The sequence below is a fragment of the Rhipicephalus microplus genome, chromosome 4 (assembly GCF_043290135.1).
Source record: "Rhipicephalus microplus isolate Deutch F79 chromosome 4, USDA_Rmic, whole genome shotgun sequence".
NCBI lineage: Eukaryota > Metazoa > Arthropoda > Arachnida > Ixodida > Ixodidae > Rhipicephalus > Rhipicephalus microplus.
The window spans coordinates 58173962-58198712 of record NC_134703.1 but is presented as its reverse complement, the minus strand read 5'-3'; the positions used below and the strand labels follow the sequence as shown (position 1 = coordinate 58198712).

The following is a 24751-nucleotide window of genomic DNA, read 5'->3' as shown; positions in this document are numbered from 1 at the left end:
GATGCGCCATGAAGATGGGGGGGGGAAGGGTCGTGTGCACGCCAGTTTGGATTACTTGGCGTACTTTCACCTATATTCATATCTACGTGTACGGTGTTCTTATGAAAATGAGCAATGATTTCGTTTGTTGCGTTTTTCGCATGTATTATGGTCGAATACATTACAATGGTTACCTTGTTTTGATGAACAACAGTGCGTGGGCATTTGTTCCTTTATTTTCCTGAGTATGCTTTTGGCAGCAGCCTTCGACTGAATCATTGTTTGTTTTTTTCATCGCAGGCATGCGACAAACAATGCGCGCGTCGTCAGTGCTGAGGGGGCTTTGTATTGCTAAGAACGACAAGCTATCGTGTGATTTCCAACAGTTGTGAAGGTCGCATCGAAACAACGCAAGTTACCCGTGTGCTCTACTGAATGAACGTGTTTTGATTTCTCTCTGAGAAGAGAGAAATTAAAACACGTGTCGTTTGACCGTAGCTGACGTGTTTAAATGTTTAAGAAGAATCGATTTACATATACCGATAACGTCATTGAAAAAAAAGGAGAATTTTTTTCTTATATTTTCAACAGCCTTCCATTTCAGACTCTGTGCACTATGGCATTAAACGTGCTCGAAGTGCATAAGGGCGCGAATGAAGCGGGCGCTTTGGCAACAAAACTGGCGCTACGGATCGTCGATTGTTGTACGTGTGGTGAATAGGGCCCGTCTATGTACGAAACTGTGCTACGGTGTTATTACGTAGCGAATACAGCTACGCGGGGGCAAAGCTGAACTAAATCTAATTAAGACATGCGCAATGGCGTTCCCTCTCGTAAGACTACTTATCTTCTTTTTTAAGTCTTGACGTCTTCTTTGGACTAAAATAAAATTTACTCATTATGTTCATCAACAACTTCCTTATCTTAAATTTTGATATATATTAGGACGCAATTTTATTAATGTACCTCTATGTAGTTGAAGAATGAGCTTGCTTGCGTGTACAAGACAAAAAAAAAGATATTTGCATATTTTATTTCAACGACAGACCACGATTCGTTAGTTTTAAGTGCTCATACAGTCTTAATTATCTTGACGGCTTTATGGCCGCAAACAAATTTTAATTTGAAATCAAGCGAAACGTATCCGCTTATCGAATCGAGCAAAACAGGCGAACGAAAATGAGCGTCAAAGAACGTGCGGGCAACCTCGAACACTTTTTCAATTTTTTTTATTTCAGTCGTAATATTTTGCACGCTGTATTGTACTTTGCGTAGGTCTTTGTAATATTCCTCGCGCCACCACGACGCTGCTTTGACAGTTGTGTGGAGCTTGCATGGGGTTTACTTCCAGTGTTTTTAGAGACAGTTTCAAATAGCTGTTCCGACTCGGGACTCTCTAGTTCAGCTGAAATTCAGAGTGCCTTTGTTCAGTCTAATTAAAATGCGTTAGGGGCTTTATATATATCAAAAACCTTGCATATTGCTTAGAACCACGCTCCGCAAATTTCGGCGCTCGCAGTCATGCTTATTTCTGTGCTGGCAGAGCTCGTGAGAAAAAAAAACATAAAAAAAAGAAATAAAGCTCAAAGTCTCGCTTTCGATCTAGAAGTGCTTAAAAGAAAAAAAAAACAGTTTACAAAATATTACGTTACAGCACCCTGATATTCTACTTTATGGCTATCGCGATGATGTCAACGAAATTCACCGCATTCTTTTTAATTAAATCTGAGCGAACGGTGAAAAAACCTCGTCTAATTTTGAAGTTCGTATTTCTCGATCCATTCGCACCACCAGCGTGTTGAAACTAGAAGTTGCAAGACAGTTTTTAAGGACATAAGGCAACTTTCGTACTGATAAAAAGAAGCTAGAAAATGATTGACACTAAAAGAAGCAGAATGCCAGTTGGTATGTTAAGAATTCCTCTGACGAATTCCTCCGAATCTGTTCCTTTCTTTTCGACGTTGTCTATGACTGTGCTTCACAAACTTTGTGAAAAAACTCTGTACTCAAGCGCCAGTAACAAGAAGTGAGCAAACAAACGAAACGAAAAAAAATTCTCGTTTATTTGCTGCTGGTAATCTCTCTTGAGGTTAGTGCTGACTGATAGGATGGATTAGAGACGCACAATCAGAGGTTTTTATTTTGTTTCTATACACGCAGCAGGTTTTCCTTCCATATACCGTAAAACGATACGCGCTCTTGTACTGCAATGCACGAAATTCTTGGGGCCTAGCACGGCTTTTATTCCCCGGACTTAAGCTCACAAAGAGAAAAGAAGAATGAGGGTACGGTGCATAAAAAAGTAGAAAAGGGAATGCAGACGGGGTGTTTAAGGGTTGAGCTAAACAGACAAGGAAGATGTGTTTTTCAATGGCTCGCTTGCTACATGTTTGCGATGAGGGGGAAGGGGATACCTTTATGCGGAAGACGGGCACAGAATAAGCGCTTCTTTCTTTTTTTCCCCCTTGCTTTTGACATCATCGCTCTGTTTTTAGATTTCTTGACGTTAAAGCGAATTTACTTTACTTGACTGTCAAACCAAAGGAAACAATCGAGCCGCGGTCAATAAGTGTCATGGTGCAGCGGCGCTCGTCACGTTCGTAAGCCATTGCCTTTGTTGCCAGCGTCCAGCAGCCTTTCAAGATTTGAAGTTTCTCTTTCCTGACACACAGTTGACCTCATGTTCCCAGACCATTTCGAAAAAAACAAAACAAACAAACTTGGAAGTTGCGTCATTGAGAAGGCATATAAAAGTAGATTCTGTGCATTATTCTTTTTCGTCTTTCTTTCTCTCTCTCTTTCTTTCAATCCTTCCTCTTTTCTTTCTTTCTGTTTTTTTCTTTCTGTTACTACTCACCAACCATTCGCTCCCCTCTTTCTCCTTTTTTGTTTAATATTTCTGTTCTTTCATTTTTGGATATCTCACTGGCTTTGCCTCCGATGAGCGCACGTGGGCACTCCGCGAAATTGCACCGAGTCATTCCGTCTCTTGGATCCTCGCAGAGTAGCATTTTCTTTAACTACAACAATAAAAAGAAAATCGGGGCTCCAATCGCGGTCTTCGGTCTTCAACGCCGTCCACCGTCAACTCCCTTCACCATTCGAGCGGCCGTCGTCCAGAGAGAGACAGCGCGACGTCGCTCGATCGTTCCACGACTGGAAACACGCCCGCTACTTCTTGTAGTTGTCCATCTTCGCTCTCTCTCTCTCGAGTCCAATTAAGATTGACATGGTCCGTCGTGAGGGTGGTGTCTGTTTTTCTACGCGTCGTCTTGTTTCCTGCAACCGTGTCGAACAAGGTTGTCTAGGGTGGGCCGCACGTGGGCAGTGATCTGTCCGTCTCATTTCCTTGATGCGTTCTCGTCCTAAAGTACAGCGTGCACCTTCACGATCTTCGCCTGAGTGAGATCTGAACTTGCGGTCGACGAGCATGAGTTGCAGGTGAGAACCGCGGGCCTCATTTATTTGCGCACGGTGTTTGCTCATGAAGTGGCAGCGACGAAGTTCTGTTGTAAGTGGACAGCGCAGCGGTTGCGTATCTTAACCTCTTCCATGAATAATAAGAAGGACACGCCTAATGTGAACGTTTGTCGCTGCGTCATTATTGATCAAAGCACTTCAGAAACCAGTAATACTGACGCTAGGATGCTGCTGTGCGATGCCGTACGGGTCATAACTCCAGCATGTAATAGCGAGGTGCATATAAAAAAAAAACTTGAAAAAAAGAAAAGAAAAAATGGCAGCTTTGCTGTAGTGGTGCCAAGCCTGAAGGAAGAGTGAAGCTGAGCAGTTTTCTTTCTTTCTTTCTTTCTTTCTTTCTTTCTTTCTTTCTTTCTTTCTTTCTTTCTTTCTTTCTTTCTTTCTTTCTATCTTTCTTTCTTTCTTTCTACCTCCCCTACTCTGGTCAACAAATATTTGTTCTTTTTCATGTTATTTTTTCTTTTTTTTCTTTCTTTCTTACTACCTCCCCAACTCTGGTCAACAAATATTTCTTCTTCTTGTTCTTTTTTCTTTCTTTCTTTCTTTCTTTCTTTCTTTCTTTCTTTCTTTCTTTCTTTTTCTTTCTTTCTTTCTTTCTTTCTTTCTTTCTTTCTAACGGCTGACTGGAGGAAAGTCAGCCGTCAGTAACGGTCAGTACCAAGCAGACTTAGAAAGTTTTACTGACGCAGCTGTAATGAGGGAGCGTATTAACATGGTCGTAACATGTGACAAGAAGTTAGAACGCTATACTTTGTATAACTGTGAAAGCCGCTATCTTAGGCGTGTTTTTTCTTCACAAAATCTTGCCCAGATATCACTCGTTCACTTCTCTGGCTGTTTACTGCGGTTTCTTCAAGAAAGCAGACCTCATGACAAATTGTCACTGGTCACGAACAATGTTGGAGTATCGTATTTGAACCGTGCTATAGTCATTACTTCGCAGTGTTGTACTCTTTTTCTTCTCTTTCAACACTCGTCGTGGTGAGCCATAGCGGTTACGGAGCTCCACTGCTGACCCGTATGTACCGGCTGCGGAGGCCACATTTCGATGAAGGCGAAGTGCTAGAAGCCCGTGTACTTAGTTTAGGAGCACCATGGTTAGTCGAAATCGGCGGAGCCCTCCAGTTCGACGCCACTGCAACCATATCGTAGTTCTGGAGTGCGAAATCTCAACAATTCCGACATTCGTCTCGTTTTTTTAATTCGCCTTTCTCCGTCCCAAGTACATCGTTGAACCGAAAACTTCTTCTCGGGAACCTCGACATAGTTTTTTTCATCTTTTTTTCGCTCTTTCTCCCGGCTCTTCGTATTTTTATTTTTTTATTTTTTAGCCATTGTCGTGTGACTTTGCAGTTTAGCGATTTTGTGCCACCTAATTATAATAATAATAAGGTGAAGAACAGGCGGCAAGGGTTCGGCGGACTTGTCTCCTCGTCTTCTCTCCGTGCAGCAATCGATCGAAGAAGAGAGTCGCCGAGAGGCATCGGGCCAAGCTCGCAGTCGCGGCTGTCGCCGTTGCCTGGGTGGCACTTGCCGTGCCCCAAGTGTCCCGCGCGCTCCCCCATCACTCCCAATTATCGGCACGGTTGCTAGATGGGACGCCCTTCCTCGCGACGACCGCGAATGGCGCCACCTTCTTGAGCGGCCTTCGCTGTAGCCCAGTTTCGACCTGCTCGCTTTACCGGTCGCTACGGGCTGCTGGCGGCGACGCGTTTCTGGCCCTGCCTTCTCTAGATTTTGATGAAGAATGATTCGCGAGCAAAAGTATGCGGAGAAAGTAGTTGATTGCACGCTGGTCTAACCAAGCAATATATGCTGGCAGCTTGTTCACCAAGACTTGAACTGGCCGAACGCATAACGGGAATGAAGAAACGGGCGAGTCGGCTGACACAGAAGGACAGTTTTGTACTGGGCCGGTTCGGCCATTTATTTTTTCTCGTTATGCGCTGATCCAGTTCAAGTACGACAAGCAATCTTGCCCAGTCTTCAACCGTAGTTATGCACACCAGTACCTCTTTTCAGGAAATTCGGAAAACATGGGCATGTTTAGAGGAGATTTCACCGTAATAGAAGTTACAGCTTTGCCTAAATAGTCTAAACAAACCTTTGTAACTTTGAAGCAACAGTTCTCTGTCTTTATTTAGGCGCCCCGCCACGGTGGTCTAGTGGCTAAGGTACTCGGCTGCTGACCCACATGTCGCGGGATCAAATCCTGGCTGTGGCGGCTGCATTTCCAATGGAGGCGGAAATGGTGTAGGCCCGTGTACTCAGATTTGGGTGCACGTTAAAGAACCCCAGGTGGTCGAAATTTCCGAAGCCCTCCACTACGGCGTCTCTCATAATAATATGGTGGTTTTGGGACGTTAAACCCCACAAATCAGATGTTTTTATTTAGGCTTCAAAGCCTGTATATTGCCACGTTCCTTTCCTCAAGTTTTGTTATCACCCCTTTACACTACGTTCAGCGCAAACCATGCCTACGATGTTCGAGAAGCTTCTAGGTTTTAGTAGATCGTTTTGTTAAGATTACGCCCACTTCGGGAACGTCACCGATTATCCGGAAACCTACGTCGCCGCTAGCGATAACGCTAGAATATTCGATGGCAAGGGTATAAATGCCGACACGCTTCGCCGCTTGTCAGTTGATCGACGGCCGACGCTCCGTTCGCCGCTATCAATGCAAGACTGCTACTGGAATCCGACTTTCCGTTCACCGGGCACAGTTTCGCCCAAATAAACAGTTTGATCTCAACATACAGTCTCCTGTCTTCGGCCACGTCACGACGCCGTGACAATACATAGCGGTCCTGTACAAAGGGTTGACTGCCGAAGACAGCATTTTTTTCCCCGACTTATGCTGGTAGCTCGGATGTCTCGTATAAACCTCGCAACGATGCCCTGGTGATCTCGTTTGAGTGTCCCGATCTGACTCTAGCTTTTGGCTAAAGGTAATTTGAAAGCCGACGACAACTGTAGCTAAAGAGAAGAATGAATGGTAGATGAGGAAAAGTAAGGAGGTCAACCATGGCCAGGATAACAGGCTTGCTAAAAGCATTTAAATGTTTTAGCTGCCTGGTAAACAAGACAAGTGTGGCACGAAGGAACAGCACACAAGCCTGAGGCCTATCAACATTCTCAGTTTCTTTTCGCGCATTATTGGTGGACAGGCTGCGCACACTTATTGGTTTGGTCTGCACACTTCTTTTTAGAGAAAAAGGAAGCGAGAACACTGCTGGCCAACTACTGGCGTCAACCGAAGAGATGCAGTAACTCACTCAATCACGTGACTCAGAAATAAATGATTAACGCGAGCACCTAATATTGATTCTAGATTTTCTACCCCGAATAACACATCAGAGCCGCACTGTATTGAACGCCACTTTTCAAACGTGTAGGTTAGAAGGGAAGCAAGGAAAAGCAACAAGGAAGGAGACAGCGAGGTTAACCAGGCACATGTCCGGTTGGCTACCCTACGCTGGTGAATTAGGAAAGGAGAGTATAAAAATGAAAGGTAGAGATGGAAACAAAAGGGAAAGAGGCAAGAAAACTGTGAGCTAATGGATGGACGTGTACGCAGTGGTGGTACTCTACAAAAGCCAAAAGCGTTCACGTAGGCTTGTGTTCCGTAAGAAGCTCAAAAGGGTTTGACTGCTTTGTGAGTCGATGAAAGACGAGGAGGGTGCTCAAGCAACATTTGCACGAAGAGTCTGAGTGTCGCGACGTGTCCGAGAAGTTTTGCCTCTGAGAGGCAAATTGAGGGCAATGACATAGCAGATTATTGATGTATTTTTCGGTACAAAAACTTCGAACGCTGCATTGTCGGTCAATCCAATTAAAGTTGTATATGTTACAAGTAAAGGTAACTACTGCGGCACACACGATGTAGTTGTGCAGGTGAAATATGCGTGGTCTCTCCGGGTAAGTCCCGTGAGAATAAAATGAAAGAGCATGTTCTACGTTATTTTGAATTTGACACACAGCAAATAACACGTAACCTTCATCCCGAGCTCTTGAAGTAAGAAAGTGTCGCTGTTTTTTTTTCCCTTTGATCATGTCACTATGATGACGACAACCGAAGATCTGTCGAGACTACGCGAGACCTTCCATGAATCCACTGAAAATGAGTGGATTTTCAACTAAATGTTTTGTCATATTATATATTTTTGCAATCTGAACATTTCCATAAAACTTAACTTTATTTTCACCATCTTCATAATTAAAGCCATTTCCTTTCCTGTAAAGCGTGCTTGCCCGTTGAGCAGTACAGCATTGCGGTGAAGCAAGATACTAATGCAAGCATGTCGCGACAGTCACAACTCAAATATTATTGAGCAATGTGTGACCGCATAGGCAATTACTGATGATGTTCTAGTTCTGTTCTTCTGTTTTGTTGTCGTCGTCCTCTCAATCCCCTTACATTGTCTCTAGAAAACGCGGGTTACATTGCTGGTCATGGCTGTTGCATAATAATGGAGGTGACATGAAAAAAATAAGTACAGCAGTCGAGATAGATTCATGTGCATATCAAAGCATTCTACGTGGTCAGAATTATTTCGGGGTTGCAGACTACAGTTAAGCTCGCTCCCACATTGTGATTTCTCTCATGTTCAGATAGGCGGTGGTAGCCAGAACGCCCTTCCTGTGTGCGTTTTGATTTCTCTCAAGTGCGCGTCCGTTTTTTTTCTTCTTTTTATATCTCTCTCTTTCTCTCTCTCTTGACACCATCTTTCTTGCCCCTGTTTTCTACTGCCAGTGCTGGGTAACAAACCGGATCCCAATATCTGGTTAACCTCCTGGCCTTTCTCTTCTCTCTCTCTCTAACGTTATTCTTTCGTTATTCTGCTGTCTCACGAACAGTGCGAGACCGCGCTGTGCCGTCTAGAGCTGACTATTTATCCATCTTTTTCTTACTCTTCTCTTTTTTTCTTTATCTATTTTCTTCCTATTATTTCCTCCTTTACTCCACCCCAAGTGTAGGGTAGCGAACCGAGCCAAAGTTTGGTTAACCTTCCTGCCTTTCCTCTCAATTTCTCCTTTCTCATGTAAGTCAACAAAATGTGGGCCATTCTGGTTGCATCACGTTCCTGCTGTAGGAAAACTCTCTTTCTCTCTCTTTTACACTGTTGTTATGGCATGTGTTTATGTTTAGCAGCAGAACGACCTGATTTCCGTGGACGTATAGATTCATTCGATAAGCCCAGGACAAAGGGAACGTTCTAGTGCTAATCCATCCGCTCAGTGATTCAATCAGTCAGCCTTTTGATTCTATTCAGTCTTTCGAAAGCGAACAGATTTAAGTAATCACGCTGGTTTGACGTAAGGGGTAAACTTTCTGGCCCACGGGAATGAATATCACTTACGAACTTGAGTTTAAGTCTTACACCCAGATCGCCTTAGAGAAAATTCCAAGTGCCAACTACGGCTTTCCTCAGTAAGGGGGAATACGATATGAAATGTTGAAAGGTGCGATTTCATTTTTCATTTGAGCTTAATGCAGAGCTGTTGAAGAGTTCTGAAGAAATCAAGCAGTGTGTTAGACTCGATTTGTAAAGTATTTGTCAATATAAAATAAAAAGAGCAAAAATTATAGCATACTGGCGTCCACTTTATTGAGGTCACTTTTTGTTTCAGAAAATGGTTCATGAGTTCAATGCCAAAACTTTCTCGCATTCCATTCAACATCCTGATCTGTCTTCTTTTAGCAAAGATTGGCGGAAAGTGAACGGCTTTTGAGGGCCCTGTTAATGCTCAGATGTGAAAAAAAAAAATACAAAAATGGTGGACATGACCGGAGGTTGTGAAGTGGGGCGTGAATTTGAAAAAGGGGTGCCCTGGCACTTAAACCCTTTTCGTCAATCCGCTTGCATTTCAGCTTTGAGAGGCTTTTCTCCGCATCGCAAGGTGCTCCTTTCGTTTCCTTGGTTGGTCACGTTTTTTTCGTGACTTCTTACACCACACACACACACGGAATCCACGGTGCCCGAGGTGATTCTGGATTCGTTATTTCGCATCGAAGCGGAAATGAAAAGAAGGCTAAAAATCTGATCAGCTAGCAATTTTTTCTAATCTTGCTGCAGACCCGAGCTCTTCTATGCTATGTTCACTGAATCGTGGTGAACTCTTTACGCAATCAATCCGTGACCGTACCCTTTAACCCTCCCAAGCTGGACCTTTCTGCACCCGCTTCACACTCCACTGGTTCTCTATCGGAAAGGCGATGTACTTCGTTTTATAGGCGTCATGTGGTGATGGTTTAACGCTTAGGGCTTTGAGGCAGGGCTTAATACGGTCAGATTTGTGTGCGAAGGCGGTAAATCTTTGTTTGCGTTGCTTTTCATTCTAACCGTCAGTCGTAACTATGAAAACAAGAAACAAATGTCTCGAAATGGTCTTTTCTTTGAACTGGAGTGCGCCATTTTGTTTTTTGTTTCTTCACAATATGATTAATGTCACACCTAATCAGAAAGACCAAAAACACTTCAAATTTAAACCTTCATAAATGTGATTCTATAAATTCACTACTAAGGTTTTCTTGAGGTACATTTTTTGTTTGTTTGTTTTTTGCGCAAGAGGACGTAGCAGCATATGTAAACGTATCCTTTTGTAAAAAATTTTTGTGTGTCTTAACGTAGCGTTCCGTCACGATGTCCTGTTGGATTGTAAGTGATCTTCACTGTTCGTGTGAATAAATTTATCTAAACACAGACGCGTCGACGTTGCGAAGCGAAAGAAAGAGGGGAGGAGAGAGTCTCGCCGTAATCAGGGCAAATATTTTCATTCTTATTGTACTTGTTGTGTCTTCTTCAGTGCATTTAACTTGCTAATAGCAATGCTCCCTGCTAAAACCTTACACGCATCGTGCAAAACTGTTTTGTTGCAATCCCAAACAACAATGCTGGACATCACAGGACTCAGATGAGTTTTTTTTGGAGAAAAGCTTTTGTTGGTGCAGTGATTGCTTTTTTTTCGCGCACACACAAAAGAAAACTTACGACAGTATCCCACGCAAAAACAGGATACGACCATGCCTCACGTTAGGCGCATTATTTTACGAAGCTAGCAAACCAGCATCCGAAATCTCCGTTGAGCACGAAGCCCCGTGAAATACGCCCCGTATGAGCGCAAATTGGCTGGTGAATACTTTGTTAACAGCTTTTTTGTAAAGTGTAGGCGTGTTTTCCTAATTAGGAGCCTGAAAAGCGTTAGTAAAAATCAATTACGCAAGGTAATTAACGTATAGCTTTTTTAAATCAGTGAGTCACAGCTGAGGAGCAGCGTGTAAGAGGAAAGTTAGAGAAAATGTGTAGAAGAGAAAGTGGAAGGCTGCTGATTGCTCTTCTTGCACTCCAAGAGCAGACCGTGTACTGGTGTCATGACATCTAATTCTTGTAGCGCCCTTTAATAAACAAAGTTGAAACAGAGAATGAAGGAGTGAGAGAGCCAGAAAGATTGTGTTTGTGTGTTCGAAAGTTGAGCGGTGATGAGCAACAAAGGCAATTTGTAATTTGGTGAAAGTGAAATAAGCTTTGTTACATCCAATTCTTCTAGCCCTTTTTTAATTTAAAGAAAATAGTATTCTTTCTTCCGATTGATCCTTCATGGCATTCTTTGGCGAAGTATGGTCATTGTGCCAATAAAATCAATATAAAGTCATCATCATTATTCTCCCTTCCACCCATCCGTCTCTCCGTCCACCCATCCATCTGTCTGTCCGTCCAAAACCAAAAAACAAACAAAAAAAATGAACGAAGAGACATGGTTGATAATAACTTTATAATGTGGCATATTCAGCTAACTAGTTCTTTTTTCTCGCTGTTTGTTGTTACCTTAAGGCCATTTAATTTGTCCAGTTTGCTACATTCTATGTATGTAGCAAGCTATCAGTCGGCATTTTTGTCCTCATCATCTAAAGCAATGTGATCGTAGTCGTTACAATCCTAGTTTATATCCGTAGTAGGCACAGCATCTGAAGGCTCGTGCGTTTCCCGATTCACTTGCCTAGCAGAATACTTCACCTCGTCCCATAACCTTCTGCTCGCAGGAGCGCCCGGCCGGCGGGCGACGTGGCGCCGCAGCTAGCGGCTGTCGGCGGCGATGCGTCGGCACCGGAGCCCCTACCCGGGGTCCCGGCTGAGCGCGCTGCGTGGGGACCCCGGTCCAGGTGGTCCGCCGCGCAGGGACGACGACGATGGGCCCAGCCCGCCGCTCTGCTGCAGAGACCGCTCCAAGTCACGCTCAAAGTCACGCTCCAAGTCCCGCTCCAAGTCCCGCTCACCGGAGTCCCAGGTACAATTCCAACGAATTCGGACCTTGCAAAGCTTGTCAAGGTTGCAGAAGTGTTGCGTAGTTGTATACAGCTATGTGCTTAGAAGGCAGAAGTTACAGCAGGTGGCGTTACGAAAAATGAGGGGAAAAAGTAGAATATTTTGGACCGTTTTGTTTACGCGAAGGAACCGGGCACCCTAGAGGGGGAAGGACCCGCACCCGCACGTCCGCACACTCATCAACACAGACAAACAAACAAACAAACAAACAAACAGACACACACACGCACGCGCGCACGCACGCACGCGCGCACGCACACACACACACAGACAGACAGACATACAGACAGAGAGAGAGAGAGAGAGACAGACAGACAGACAGACACGCACATTTGTGTTGGTTTAGAAACAGGTGGTTGGTAGCCAGGGGAAAAGAATTGGGGTCGTAGATGCAAAAATTTTCCAATAAGCAGTGGTTGCCACGGTGTCTCGCGTAATTTTGCGACTTTTTTGTCTCTTTGTCGTCATTCTGTTCTCGCGCTATAACTATCGTCATGTCATACCAACTAGCCCAAACTGTCACAGTTCAGCTGAGCCACTCGAAAAACAAATTGGCATGTAAAGATAAACTGCTGTATGGATTAGACGCGGAAACAAAACGAAAATAAAGAGAGAAGAATGGTAAAAACTTGATATAGCCGAGCAAAGAAAAGCTCCCGTAGGCATTCGCGTATGGTCCTGCCTGAAGTGGAGCGTCCTTTCTTTTTGGCCCTCCGGTAAAAAAGAGAACGAGGAAAAACTAAAAAAAAAATGCGTGAGAGCTCGGTAAGTCTGCACTTTCCCTGTTATTGTGCGGCCCTTTCGCGTAATGCGACGGAGTGAAATGAGCCAATTGAAGCGCGAGAAAATTGCCCCGGGGCTATGTAGCATATGAGCTTTTCCGGCCGTAGCCTGAATTCTTTCAACGCCCAGTGGTGGTGGCGACGACGGCATTATGTCCCTTACACAGCGTGCCAGTGCTTCTCATGCGCAGTCTAACGACACTACATCAGCAAGAGCGGACAAGAGGGGAGTAGAAAAAAAGAAGAGTGGACTTAGAGGAACGGAGATAGAGAAGGAAGAAGCGACTACATGAATGCCAGCTCACGCAAAATTGCATTAGCTCTCAAAAAGGACTTTGCGGTGCTCTTTATTTAGAGACATGCTCGCTTTCCCGTCCTTTCTCATTCATACCCGCCCGTCCTATTTGCGAATAAAAAAAAAGAAACACGGCCCGCTTTGTCGCATTTCACACCAAATAATGGCCGCATTGACGGCGTGGGAGCCGTGAGTTGCCAGTCGTTCTCGTTCAATATTTTGTTTTTATTTCTCTGTCCGATGCGATATCATTCATATATGTGAACACGTAGGTGTTGCTTTCGAAATTGTGTAGCCTCAAAATGGTAGTGTGCTAGGCCACTCGGTGGAACGTATTGTGAATGTGTGAACAAAAAACAGAAGGAACTCAGAGTGAATGGACATACCGCACTCAACTTACGACTGATATTTTTTTTGCTTTTTTTAATTGCACAAGAGCACAAATTCACAAGATGTTAGTTTGGTATATATACCACAGTGAGTTACATCGATGTGGTACTACATTTTGATAAATTAGGCTACACGCATTAGCTTGCGGAGTCTTGTGAATTTTTTTTGAATAAACATGATTTGTGCGTTAAGCGTCTCTCTTCTCATTTCCTTTTCATTACTTCCGTTTCACGCTCACACTTTCACGAAATATATAACCGACACACATTACTGGCACAGCTTCAGCGGTGAATCTGTGCAAGAAATGCATGGTGACTAAAGCTTGAATGCTGCAGCTTTGTGGTTACATTTCTGAGAGTAAAGTGATCGGAAGAAGAATGGTTGACTGGGCCAGTTGGCGGTTATCCATATTACTGAAAAAAGAATCTACCAGCACAAGACGCTAAAAGAAGTGTCTGTTTCTTTTCTCCTCCGCGTCCCTTGAGACCAGCAAGGACAAAAAATAAAGTTTTCACTCTCTCTCTCTCTTTCTCTTTGTTTTGTATGAACCTAAGCGGCAAAACACTTAAGGCGTCGCTCTTAGCTCGAGAACGCGGTTGTTGTCGCATCTTTACAGGGGTGAAACGCAAAGAATGCCCGTGTGCTTAGATTTAGGTGTGTGGTCGCGAACCACTGGTGTTTGAAACAAATCCGGACTCCCGCGCAACCATTTCCCTCGTAATCACGTTCTGGTACCTAAGACTCAAGAAATTACTAATACCATAGCCCTAATAATTAAAAAAATGATTATTACTTATAAAAGGCAAAATTTACCTTCGGTGCCGGCGTTCCGCGGCGTGACGGACGAGCTATTCAAAAAGCATTATCACGTCGCAAACAGATGATGCCATGATGACGTCACATCAGAAAATGTGTGATGACACTACGACGTCACGCGAAGTAACGTTGAACAATGACGTCATCACATGACTTCGTAGTTTTGTCAAAGGTGGTCTGATTGTGGAGGCAGTGCGAAACCATGTTAGGCTTAGAAATATTTCTAAGAATGGCTTGGGAGAATCACTGCATTCATGGAGATTAAAAAAAAAAACATCGCTTCCTTGTTCGAGACGTCTTCAGTGAATATATGTAAGGGATTGTGTGAGTTTTCATTATCAATTATTGCTACGCCTTGTATCCGTCAACCTGTTTTTTTTAAGTGGCGTAAAATGCCATCGGGTTCGAATCTCGATAAAGCCAACTCTGCTGTGGCTGGATGGAAGACATACCCGCTTACGCAATGATAATAATTTATTTATTTATTTATTTATTTATTTATTTATTTATTTATTTATTTATTTATTTATTTACAATACCTACAGCGCCCGCGAGGGGCATTAGTGTAGGGGGGAGATAACGATTTCAAAATGCAGAAAGGCGACAGTCCATTAACACTGAGTTGAACATAAAAGAAATACAGATACATAATAAAGCATTCAATGGTGACACATAATAAACAATGACGTGTGTGAAGGTACAGCAGCAAGAAAAATATATATACATATATATAAAATGCATACGCACACACACATATATACATATATATATATATATATATATATATATATATATATATATATATATATATATATATATATATATATATATATATATATATATATATATATATATATATATACAGATAAAAAGCAGGCGAAAAAAAAGAGCTGAAGCGTAGATCGCTAGAGAGATGAGAAGAAAGTGTAAGCAACCTTAATGTGTGCTCAGGCTACGATAAGATATGATGTTCCAGCGCAGTGGCGAAAGTTTCCCTGGACGCGGCTACAATTTCATGAGGTAGTTTGTTCCATTGATTAATTGATCGCGGAAAAAATGAATATTTAAAAAGGTTAATTCTGGTAGAGAACTCGCGCACTTTAAGGGGGTGATCAGTACGAGCAGATATATACGTAGGCTCCGATATGTAGTTTTCTTTGTGAATACCCATTAAACCATGGAATATTTTGTGAAACAGAGATAAACGTAGGAATTTGCGCCTGTCTTCAAGAAGAGGCCATCCTAAAGTACTCCTGATATCGAAAGATCTTTTAGAAAAGTTGTAATCACCCGTGACGAAACGGGCCGCTCTCAGCTGCACGCGTTCTAGAGCGTCGATGTTCACCTTAGTAAAAGGGTCCCACGTGCTGCACGCGTATTCCAAAAGTGGGCGTACATTCGACACATACAGGATTTCTTTCAGGCTGGCCGGTGCTTGTTTAAAGATACGTCTTAAGAAGTTTAATGTGTTGCTGGCCTTTGTTACGATGTAATTTATGTGGGCATTCCAAGTCAAATTGCTGGAAAAAATGACTCCTAAGTACTTATATTCTGTTACAATGGACAGATGTGTTGTATTCATGACATAGCTTGCCATCAGCGGGTGTCTTTTGTTTGTGAACCTTAAGAGGTTGCATTTGGACAGGTTGAGTGTCATGTTCCAAGTTGAACACCAAGACATGATTTTGTTCAGATCATTCTGTAGCAGTTGACTATCTGATTCACTTGAAACTTCACGGTAAATACAGCAATCATCTGCATATAACCTCACACGGCAAGACAAGTGTTCAGTAAGGTCATTGATAAATATAAGAAAAAGCAGGGGCCCTAAGACGGACCCCTGTGGCACTCCAGATAATACAGAGACATCAGAAGAGCGGACACCATGAAGTATCACGCGTTGGTTTCTATCTAACAGGTACGCTTCCAACCACTTCAGGAGGGTGTTCGGCAAGTTGAGGTAGGACAACTTTAGTAGTAACAGGGTGTGAGATACGGTATCGAAAGCTTTCCGAAAGTCTAAAAAGATGCAGTCAACTTGCAAACCTGAGTTAATAAATGCTGCGATGTCATGGCAAAATTCTACAAGCTGAGTGTCGCAAGAAAATCCAGCCCTGAAGCCATGTTGCGTTGGAATAATGAAGCTATTTTCTTGAAGGTGTGCCATTAAATTTGTATAAACAACATGTTCTAATGTTTTACAAGCAACGCTTGTGAGTGAAATTGGCCTGTAGTTGCACGTTCTTGTTCTTGAACCACTTTTGTGAATTGGAATAACATTTGCAGTTTTCCAGTCCGAAGGTAGAGCACCAACTTGAAGAGATATCTTAAATAACAGTATTAAGAAAGGGGTGACAGACAATGCACAGTTTTTTAGGACAAAATTTGAAATAAAGTCAGGACCGGTAGCCGAGTGGATGTTTATCTTCCGTAGTAATAATGCGATACCATCTTCAGACAGCTCAATTTCCCTCATCTGAGTAAGCTCTCTGACGTCATGTGATTTCAAAAGTGCGGCTTTTGAGCATGAAAACACGGAGTGAAAATAAGCATTGAAGGCCTCTGCTTTTGCCAAAATATCTGCGCCGTAGGCTTTTCCATCTATGACGTCAGGGATAGCGTCACCAGAGTTCTTTTTGCTCTTGACATATTTCCACATTTCTTTTAGATTAGTTTTCACTTTGTGTCCTAGAGTGAAAAGAAACTTTTTATGTGCATTGCGCATCAATCTCGCTATCCTTTTGCTCATTACCTTCATCTTTGCGAACAATGTAGGATTCGGCGAGTGGCAGTGCTTACGAAAGGCTCTATTTTTCCTGTTTAACATCGTACGAATCTCTTTAGTAATCCATGGTTTATCGTTTCGACGCTGGGAAGTAATGACATGCGAGGGAATGAAGGTTTGTGTCAAGGACAGTATTTTAGTCTTAAAAAGATCCCACAATGCATTTATGTTTAGACACGAACATTGAGCCCTAAACTCTGGAAAAAAATTGTCTAGTTCACATGATATTGTTGCGTAATCGCCTCTTTCATAAAAAAAATAATGATGTGCGTTAACTAGCAGCGCCAGGTTTCGCCAAATGGAGAGAGAAAAGCGAGTGAGGGCAGGGAGGTTAATCAGACGCCTGTCCAGTTTGCTACCCTGCAGTGGGGTGAAGGTATGAAGGAGAGAGCACAGGGGTAAAATGAAATAAAGCCAGCCTTGGTCTCGCTTTCGCTTCAGGTGTAGCACGAAATTGTATCTGTCGAAGGGGCTCAGAAAGAAACAAATTTGATTGGACTGATAAGGTATTTATAACTTGTTTGTTTGCATAATCAGAACTTAGCCAAATATGGAGAAACACGTGCTGTAGAAATTCGTGACGTCACAGTGAGCTCGTATGTTAGCTTAACAGTGGCGCTGCTACTGCGTTTTCTTAAAATTCACTGTACGAGCAGCTTTTTTTTTTACTTGATGGTGCCACAACATGGTGATTAATTACGTAGCTAGCGTAATGCTTTCTTGTGTAGCTGTGTAAAAAATAGAAATATTCAGCACTATATTGCACAACTGTTCACTTTAATTGACTTCTAATGTATTCCGGATTTGAATGTTCAACATGAAACCTTACCAGGTAGCTTTTTTTTATTTCTTCCTCTGCGACGCTACACTGCTACAAGCACTCTATCATTGCCTGTGACCATTTGAAATATGCCCAGTTTATGTTGTTGACCAATGGAAATGGGTTGATGAATTACCACTGCACCTCTTCATCCGGACTCATGATAAATATTCAGCACAGCTTAGCTAGAAGGAACAAGGTAGGTATGCCAGCTCTTTCGGTTGGTTGGTTTATCGGTGTTACGGATGGCCCCACTCTCGGAGATCAGGCAAAAGTCAGGCGATACGATTTTCCAAAAAAAAGAACGATTTAGCTAATTTAGCGGAAATCGGAGTAGTATATTCATTGGCGAAGAAGCTGACTGTTACATGTTGTCCGTCGTCACTAATTGCACTTAATATCTAAACTGGCCCCGCCGCGGTGGTCTAGTGGCTAAGGTACTCGGCTGCTGACCCGCAGGTCGCTGGTTCGATTCCCGGCTGCGGCGGCTGCATTTCCGATGGAGGCGGAAATGTTGTAGGCCCGTGTGCTCAGATTTGGGTGCACGTTAAAGAACACCAGGTGGTCTAAATTTCCGGAGCCCTCCACTACGGCGTCTCTCATAATCATATAGTGGTTTTGGGACGTTAAACCCCACATATCAATCAATTAATATCTAAACTGTGTCATATAAAAGGCAGCGCGCGCTTCCTTGTTTTTGTTTGTAAGCTATGGCCTCTGAGTTATGTTCGAAGACCTGTACCAACTACGTATATTTAATGTGATGTTTATGATATCGCTCTATTCGCATGATTGAAGGGAAGCATCAAACCTTTGTTAAAGAGTGCCAAATGTTAATCCCTCTCTCTAATATTATAATAAGTGTTGGGGTTTAACATCCCAAAACCACCACATGATTGAGAGGCGCTGTAGTGGAGGGCTTTGGAATTTCGACCACCAAAGGTTGTTTAACGGGCACCTAAATCTAGGCACACGAGCCTCAAGCATTCTCGCCTCTATCGGAAATGCGATCGCTGCGGCCGGGATTCGATCCCGCGACCTGCGGATCAGCAGCCCATTACCTTAGCCACTAGACCACCGCGGCAGGTTTGCCTTCTAGCTCGAGTAATGTCAACAGAAACAAATCACGTCGCTACGCTAGGTTTATTTTTACACACTTCAATGCGCAATAGTAGCAGAAAACACGCGCCCACACACACACAAACACATACATACACACACAGACACATACATACACACACAAACACGTACATACACAAACATACATACATACACACCCCAACACATACATACACACAGAGACATACATACACACGAACACATACATACACACAGACACATACATACACACACAAACATATACATACACACACTAACACATACATACACACCCCAACACATACATACACACAGAGACATACATACACAAAAACACATACATACACACAGACACATACATACACACACAAACACATACATACACACACTAACGCATACATACACACCCCAACACAACATACACACAGAGACATACATACACACAAACACATGCATACACACAGACACATACATACACACACAAACACATGCATACACACACAGACACACACCACGCGCACGCTTGGCGAGCCTTGGTGAAATTTGCAGCGTGCAAGATTCATTACGCTGCAGAAACTGCTCAGCGAAAGAAAGCAAACAGGCCGCAACTCGTTGCTTCCTTTCTCTTTTCTTTGTTTTCTTTTCAAATTTTTCTTTATTGCCTCGATCACAACGTGACATTGCTGCGCAAGCGCCAATTGCCCGATTCATTGCTCCACGATCGTCAATTGAGCTCTCCGCAAAAACCGATATCGCTGGTTTCCCAATTTATTCCGCGTACGCGGAGGGAGGGGTAGGTTGAGCCTAACGACCTTAATGACCGACGAGTCTCATTTAAGGATTCTTGTAAGCTTCACTTAAGCTGCCCTTAGAGGAGAGAAAATAGCCACTAATCGTCGTTGCCGAGAGAGGCCCCCGCGATCTTCCGTCCGAAGAATGCTCGACATCCGAACAAAAAGATAGATAAGCAGAACAAAGCTGAACTAAAGAAATAAAAAATACAAGAAATAAAACATAAAAAATAAAAAAAGAACGGGCAAGCCAGCAAAACAGGAGGAGAGTGGTGAGATGGAGGGAAAGAGAAATGAAGCGTAATATGCCTTTGAAGCCAGCGATCCACTTTTTACTTTTTTTTTCTTTTTTTTCGTTTGGAGTTATAGCACTCGCTTCGATGGTGCTTCTAAGCCCATACGAACTTTAGGAAAGAAAGTCTTACGAGCGGAGGTCGAAGTAAAACGAGCGAGGAACGCGAAGGGCGAAGTCGTCGCATCGGATTTAGGCATCGCGGAGCGGCCGTCCCGGAATTCAGTGATGCGCGCGTTTCGCGTCGCAGTTCCGTTAGCGACGTCGGCGGCAGCAGTGGCGGCGGATGAGGCACCAGCACTTCATGAAAAGATTTCTCGGTTCTTGAACATTGGATGGCCTCAGTTCTGGTCCGCCGCTCGCGTCGTTCGCAATGCGGCCACGAACATCCGCCCCAACGAGGGCGATGTTTCTTTTTTTTCCCCTAAGAATCCTTTTCTTTCTTTTTTCGTTTATTTTTCGCCCATTTGTGAGGTGAGAAAGATCAGCTACTAGACGTGGAAGGGAAAAAAGCTGACAGAGGGGAGAAACGGGTGACCGAGCGAGCTATAAACATTTCCGGCACCGCGGCTTGTCTTTACAGCCACATAGGGCACGGATCTTGGAGTCGCCGAAGTCATGGACGTCTGTTCGGCGATGTATGCGTTTTACTGTGCGAGTACTTCGTAATCCTCAAATATGCTTAAGCAAGACGTCGTGCGCAGCACGGTAGCGACCAGAGCACTCATTCGAGGCTGCCGCTGATCATCGCTATTTACCTTTACCACGCCGTTTGCAGAGTTCTGCGATGGGAATTTGGCGTCTTGCGTCGAAACACGAGTCGTAGGGCAACCAATCGCATCTATGTATAAGAAAAGCTCGAAGCCATGTTTGCAGGGTTACCTGACAGGTCGTCCTGTTATGGCTTAAGAAAGCGTGCAAAAAAAAAAAATGCCTCGACAAATGCGTAAAACTCAACAGCCGTCGTAAAGAATATTACACTTCAAGAAAAAAGAAGCAAACATGGTTGACCCCTCCGTCATAGGAACAGGCATTACACGGCGGTAAAACGTATTCTTACCGATGTAGTTGAATGTTCTTTTTTAGATCGATATAAGAGAGCCTGTACATGGTATATTGGTGTTTGGCCGCTATGGGAACGTTTGACGTAAATGCGCCCATGTTGACGCATGGTGGTACATCTCGGTCTCGGCGACTAACGTCCATAGTTAAGGATTAAACAATGGGAGAGCGTAATTAATCAGAGAGAAAATGGTGGAACAGCGGAGAAGGGCGTCGCTTATTGGTAGTAGAACTTGGGCGAAGATCGCCATCCCGCGGCTCGTTCATGAGTTATTGAACAGCACAGCCAGACTCATAGAGTTTTCTAAATATAACTAGAGGGTACTCGGGCGAAGCGATCGTTCAGCTAACATGGTAATGATGGGAAGTACACGGATTTGCCTAGTATCACACTTGTGACTTTGTTTATCGCTGTGTTACGGTTTTGTTTTGAAAGAAAGGACGAACCATTTTGAACTTCGTGACCCGATTTGAAGTGGTAAGCCTAAAATATTAAGGTGTTGAAGCGCAACTGCTGAACATTTGTCGATTGTTGTTTCATGACTAAGCAGCTTCAAGCCTCGCGAAGCCAAAAGGAACGTTAAGTATGAAAACTAGGCAAACCCATGTACTACCCATAATTCCCATGCTCGCCGAAGCACCGTGCGTTGCAGCTCCCATAGACACTAGCGCCAAAGTTCCCTCTAGTGTGTATATAGGAAACTCCGTGTCCAGACTAGAGAGAAACGCGACTCACTTTACGTCTCCTGTCTAGCCTGGCGGCGACTTTTCTCCGGGCGAATGCAAGTGGAGAACTGCGAAGCAGGCCCGAGGGGTCGCATGCACGCGTCGCAGAGCTGTCTTTGACATGAATGAATGATATAAGCGAGGCTGAGACTTAGACCAATGGTGCCACCTAGTGGCGTGTTAAGGCGTTTACAATATTGAGATTCTATTGGAAACACGCCGAATGAGTCGGACGCACAGCAACGTCGCTTTGCGGGAGCTAATCGCGGAGGCCAAGGTCATGATGCATTACTTCCCTTTGCTCTGTGAGACGAAAATGTGAGACATAAAGGACGCGTTTGTAAATTTTCAAGAGTGTGTGACCGTAGTGGAGTGTATGTGCCCGACATTTGTTGTCGCGGACCGAGAGGTTGTGGGTTCGACTCCAGGTGACACTTTTTTAGTTTTCTCTGTCGTCTGACCGGGTCCATTTTTCTACGTCATTTCCTTGATAGAAATTCGTCACTAAAGTTTTGGTGGACGCCCGCATAAATTGTTTTCGTGTTAAAATGTTTGTTTGACTCCAGTCGATGAGTTCTGACTTGCCACTTATATAGATCTCTTTAAAGAGACATGTGGTTTTTTAGGGCCGATACGACTTTCTGAAGGGTGTATAACTGTCTTTTAAAGGAGTTAACGTGACCGTTTAAAAGAAAGTATTTACCTGGTGAGGCCGAACTCACAACACAGTCAAATGACTCCTTTTTTCTTAGAGTGTAAAGAGAGAATAACTTATCTAATGTCAACCCAAGGCCCATTTGAAGTAGTTTGTTTTCGGTGTAACACATTACTGCTACTCGGCATGATGGTACGAATTTTAAAGTATAGCTGGTTATTTCACACACGTACGAAGCTGTTGTGTGTGTACGAAGTGAGAATGAATAAGGGAAAGAAAACTAAATATTTTTCCCTATAGAAACGTCGCGTGCAATTTTACAAAATTAAGTTTGTCTCTGTTTCTTCATACCTTATTTGTTGTAAGTATTTTCTTGTTATTGTTGTTATGTTGTATTAAAGCGTGTTTAGTACTCGCGAGCACGCTTGCACGCACACGCTCAGAGAAGAAGCTGTGGCGTAAAATTAATGAATACAACCTGCTTTGATATTGATGGAGCGCGCTTCCTCGACTCTATAAAACGTTCGGACATGCGAGTTCTGCTTCGTGCTAAGGTCGTTCTGAAAAAAAAAGCACTCGAGTGTAGCCGGCCGAAGTGGTTTCATTAAATTTTTCCCCTTTTTCAAACCCCAGTAAAAACGTCTGCGACGGACGGCTCTCGCATTCAATATCAGATAAAAAAAGAAAGAAAAAAAGATGTTTGGTTCTTGAGCTAACGGGAAATGATCAAGTTGTTGCCGTACGCACATGGTGCACGAGTCAACTTGCCCTCATTAAGTGCTTAAGATTTAAGTCGATCGACTTTTAAGCTTTCGTGTATTTGTTTTTTTTAACCTTCACGTCCGTTTTCTTGTTTCACTCGGGATTCTGGGGTTGCTTGGAGTGTTCTTGACGACTGAAGCAGCGGTTTAGACAGCTTTAATTGTCGCTGTGTTTGTCCACCTATTGAGTGTCGACTCACTTGAATTGGTGTGGGACGAAATTGAGTTACGATTTGAGTCGTAAGAATAAATCAGCCGGGATGATTCATTACAACATTGACCATTATTTATGGCCCGTAATTTGCCAAAATGAAGATATGAAACTATGATACGAAGCACGCCCCTATGTAGGGCTTAGAAAATTTCTACCTTCCGAAATTCCTAAATGCACCTAAATGTAAGCACACGAGCCTAAGCATTTCGCTTCCATCAATTAAGGAGGCGCCACCTCCCCCCCCCCCATAGTCACTTAGAAGGGAAGGGACGCATAGTTAGGCTTATGCATTACGTAATATGGGGGTTGTGACTCGGGTTGGGGCGCTGGGACGAACATTCAGCCCCCCATCCTCCTGTGGGGGAACTCTACGCATGCATATGCCTATACTCGAAAATATTAGTGCTTTGAGCATTTTGCACAGACCCAAGCACACTTTCTGCATGTCGCATTGTTTAAGAAATATAACAGTGAATCATGAACATTAAATATAGTTTACTGTAATATTTGCGGAATAGATCTTAGGTAATTACAATTTTTCACACCTGAAGGAGAGAAAAATCAAGAACTTTGATTACTAGGATTGCCATCTTGATTAGGGAAATATTAGGCAATACAGCAATAGCAGTAGCCACCGCCAACTAAGTTAAGGGGTTTGGCCGTAAAGAAGGCTTAGCGTTAAAATTGGAGAGCGAAGAGAAACGGCGTACAGAAGCGCACAGAATCGCATGAAATCGCAGCTTTGCGCAGCTTAGAGAACGAGCGGGCGCGCGGTCACTCTCCCTAGGAACTGGGGCCTCCATTGGCGCAGAAGCTATGTGGCGGCGTTTAATGGATTATAGGGCGAGACAATTTGTTTGCAATGAGTGTCGTGGGCTGGCTGGAGCCTGCAATGTGAGAGCGGGATAACACCGTTCGGCGCCCACTCCGCTATGACTGCCTTCGTTATACGTTTTAACCAACCGCTTTCCGACGTTCCCGCTCGGAAATGTTGCTGTTTCGATTCGTTCGTCAGTGTAAGTGCGCGTGCTCAACAATTTGCTCGTGACGACATCGAATTCCAGTCTGCGCGTGGTTTGTACGCGCGGTACTTTTATTCATGCGAAGGATGGCGTGTATATCGAAAGACGCAGCATCGCGAACAACATCGTTCTAACCATGGTCACGCACCATAAAACTCGTGCCAGCAGAAGCCGCCACTCGTTCACCGCCTTCCGTGGTCCTTCCTGGTCGATTCGCGTGCTCCCTTGACCCCCCCCCCCTCCAAACCCGTGGTTCGCGCGCGATGTTTCGCGTGGCATTCGCGTCCATTCACTTCGGTGTCTGGTCCAAAAACGCCATTATACTGCCTTCGAGGGCGAGCGCTCCAAGCTAGCTGGCGGTGGGTGTTTTCTGCACAGTTCACAGCGTTCTCCCTGCGGAGGCCCCGAAGGTCTAATAATAATGCTTTCTTTTCACCTCTTCCCTCGCGACCCCCATAC

General features: G+C 43.8%; 1 protein-coding gene across 1 annotated transcript in view; it reads left to right on the top strand.

Moving 5' to 3' along the window:
* LOC119171401 (unconventional myosin-Ia-like) overlaps positions 1-24751 on the top strand; it is a 138888-nt gene that overhangs the window by 47180 nt on the left and 66957 nt on the right. Inside the window, exon 2 of the mRNA XM_075892812.1 lies at positions 11501-11745. Coding sequence (XP_075748927.1) covers positions 11554-11745 — 192 coding nt within the window. The 5' untranslated portion in view covers positions 11501-11553. The remainder of the gene's footprint in view (positions 1-11500; positions 11746-24751) is intronic.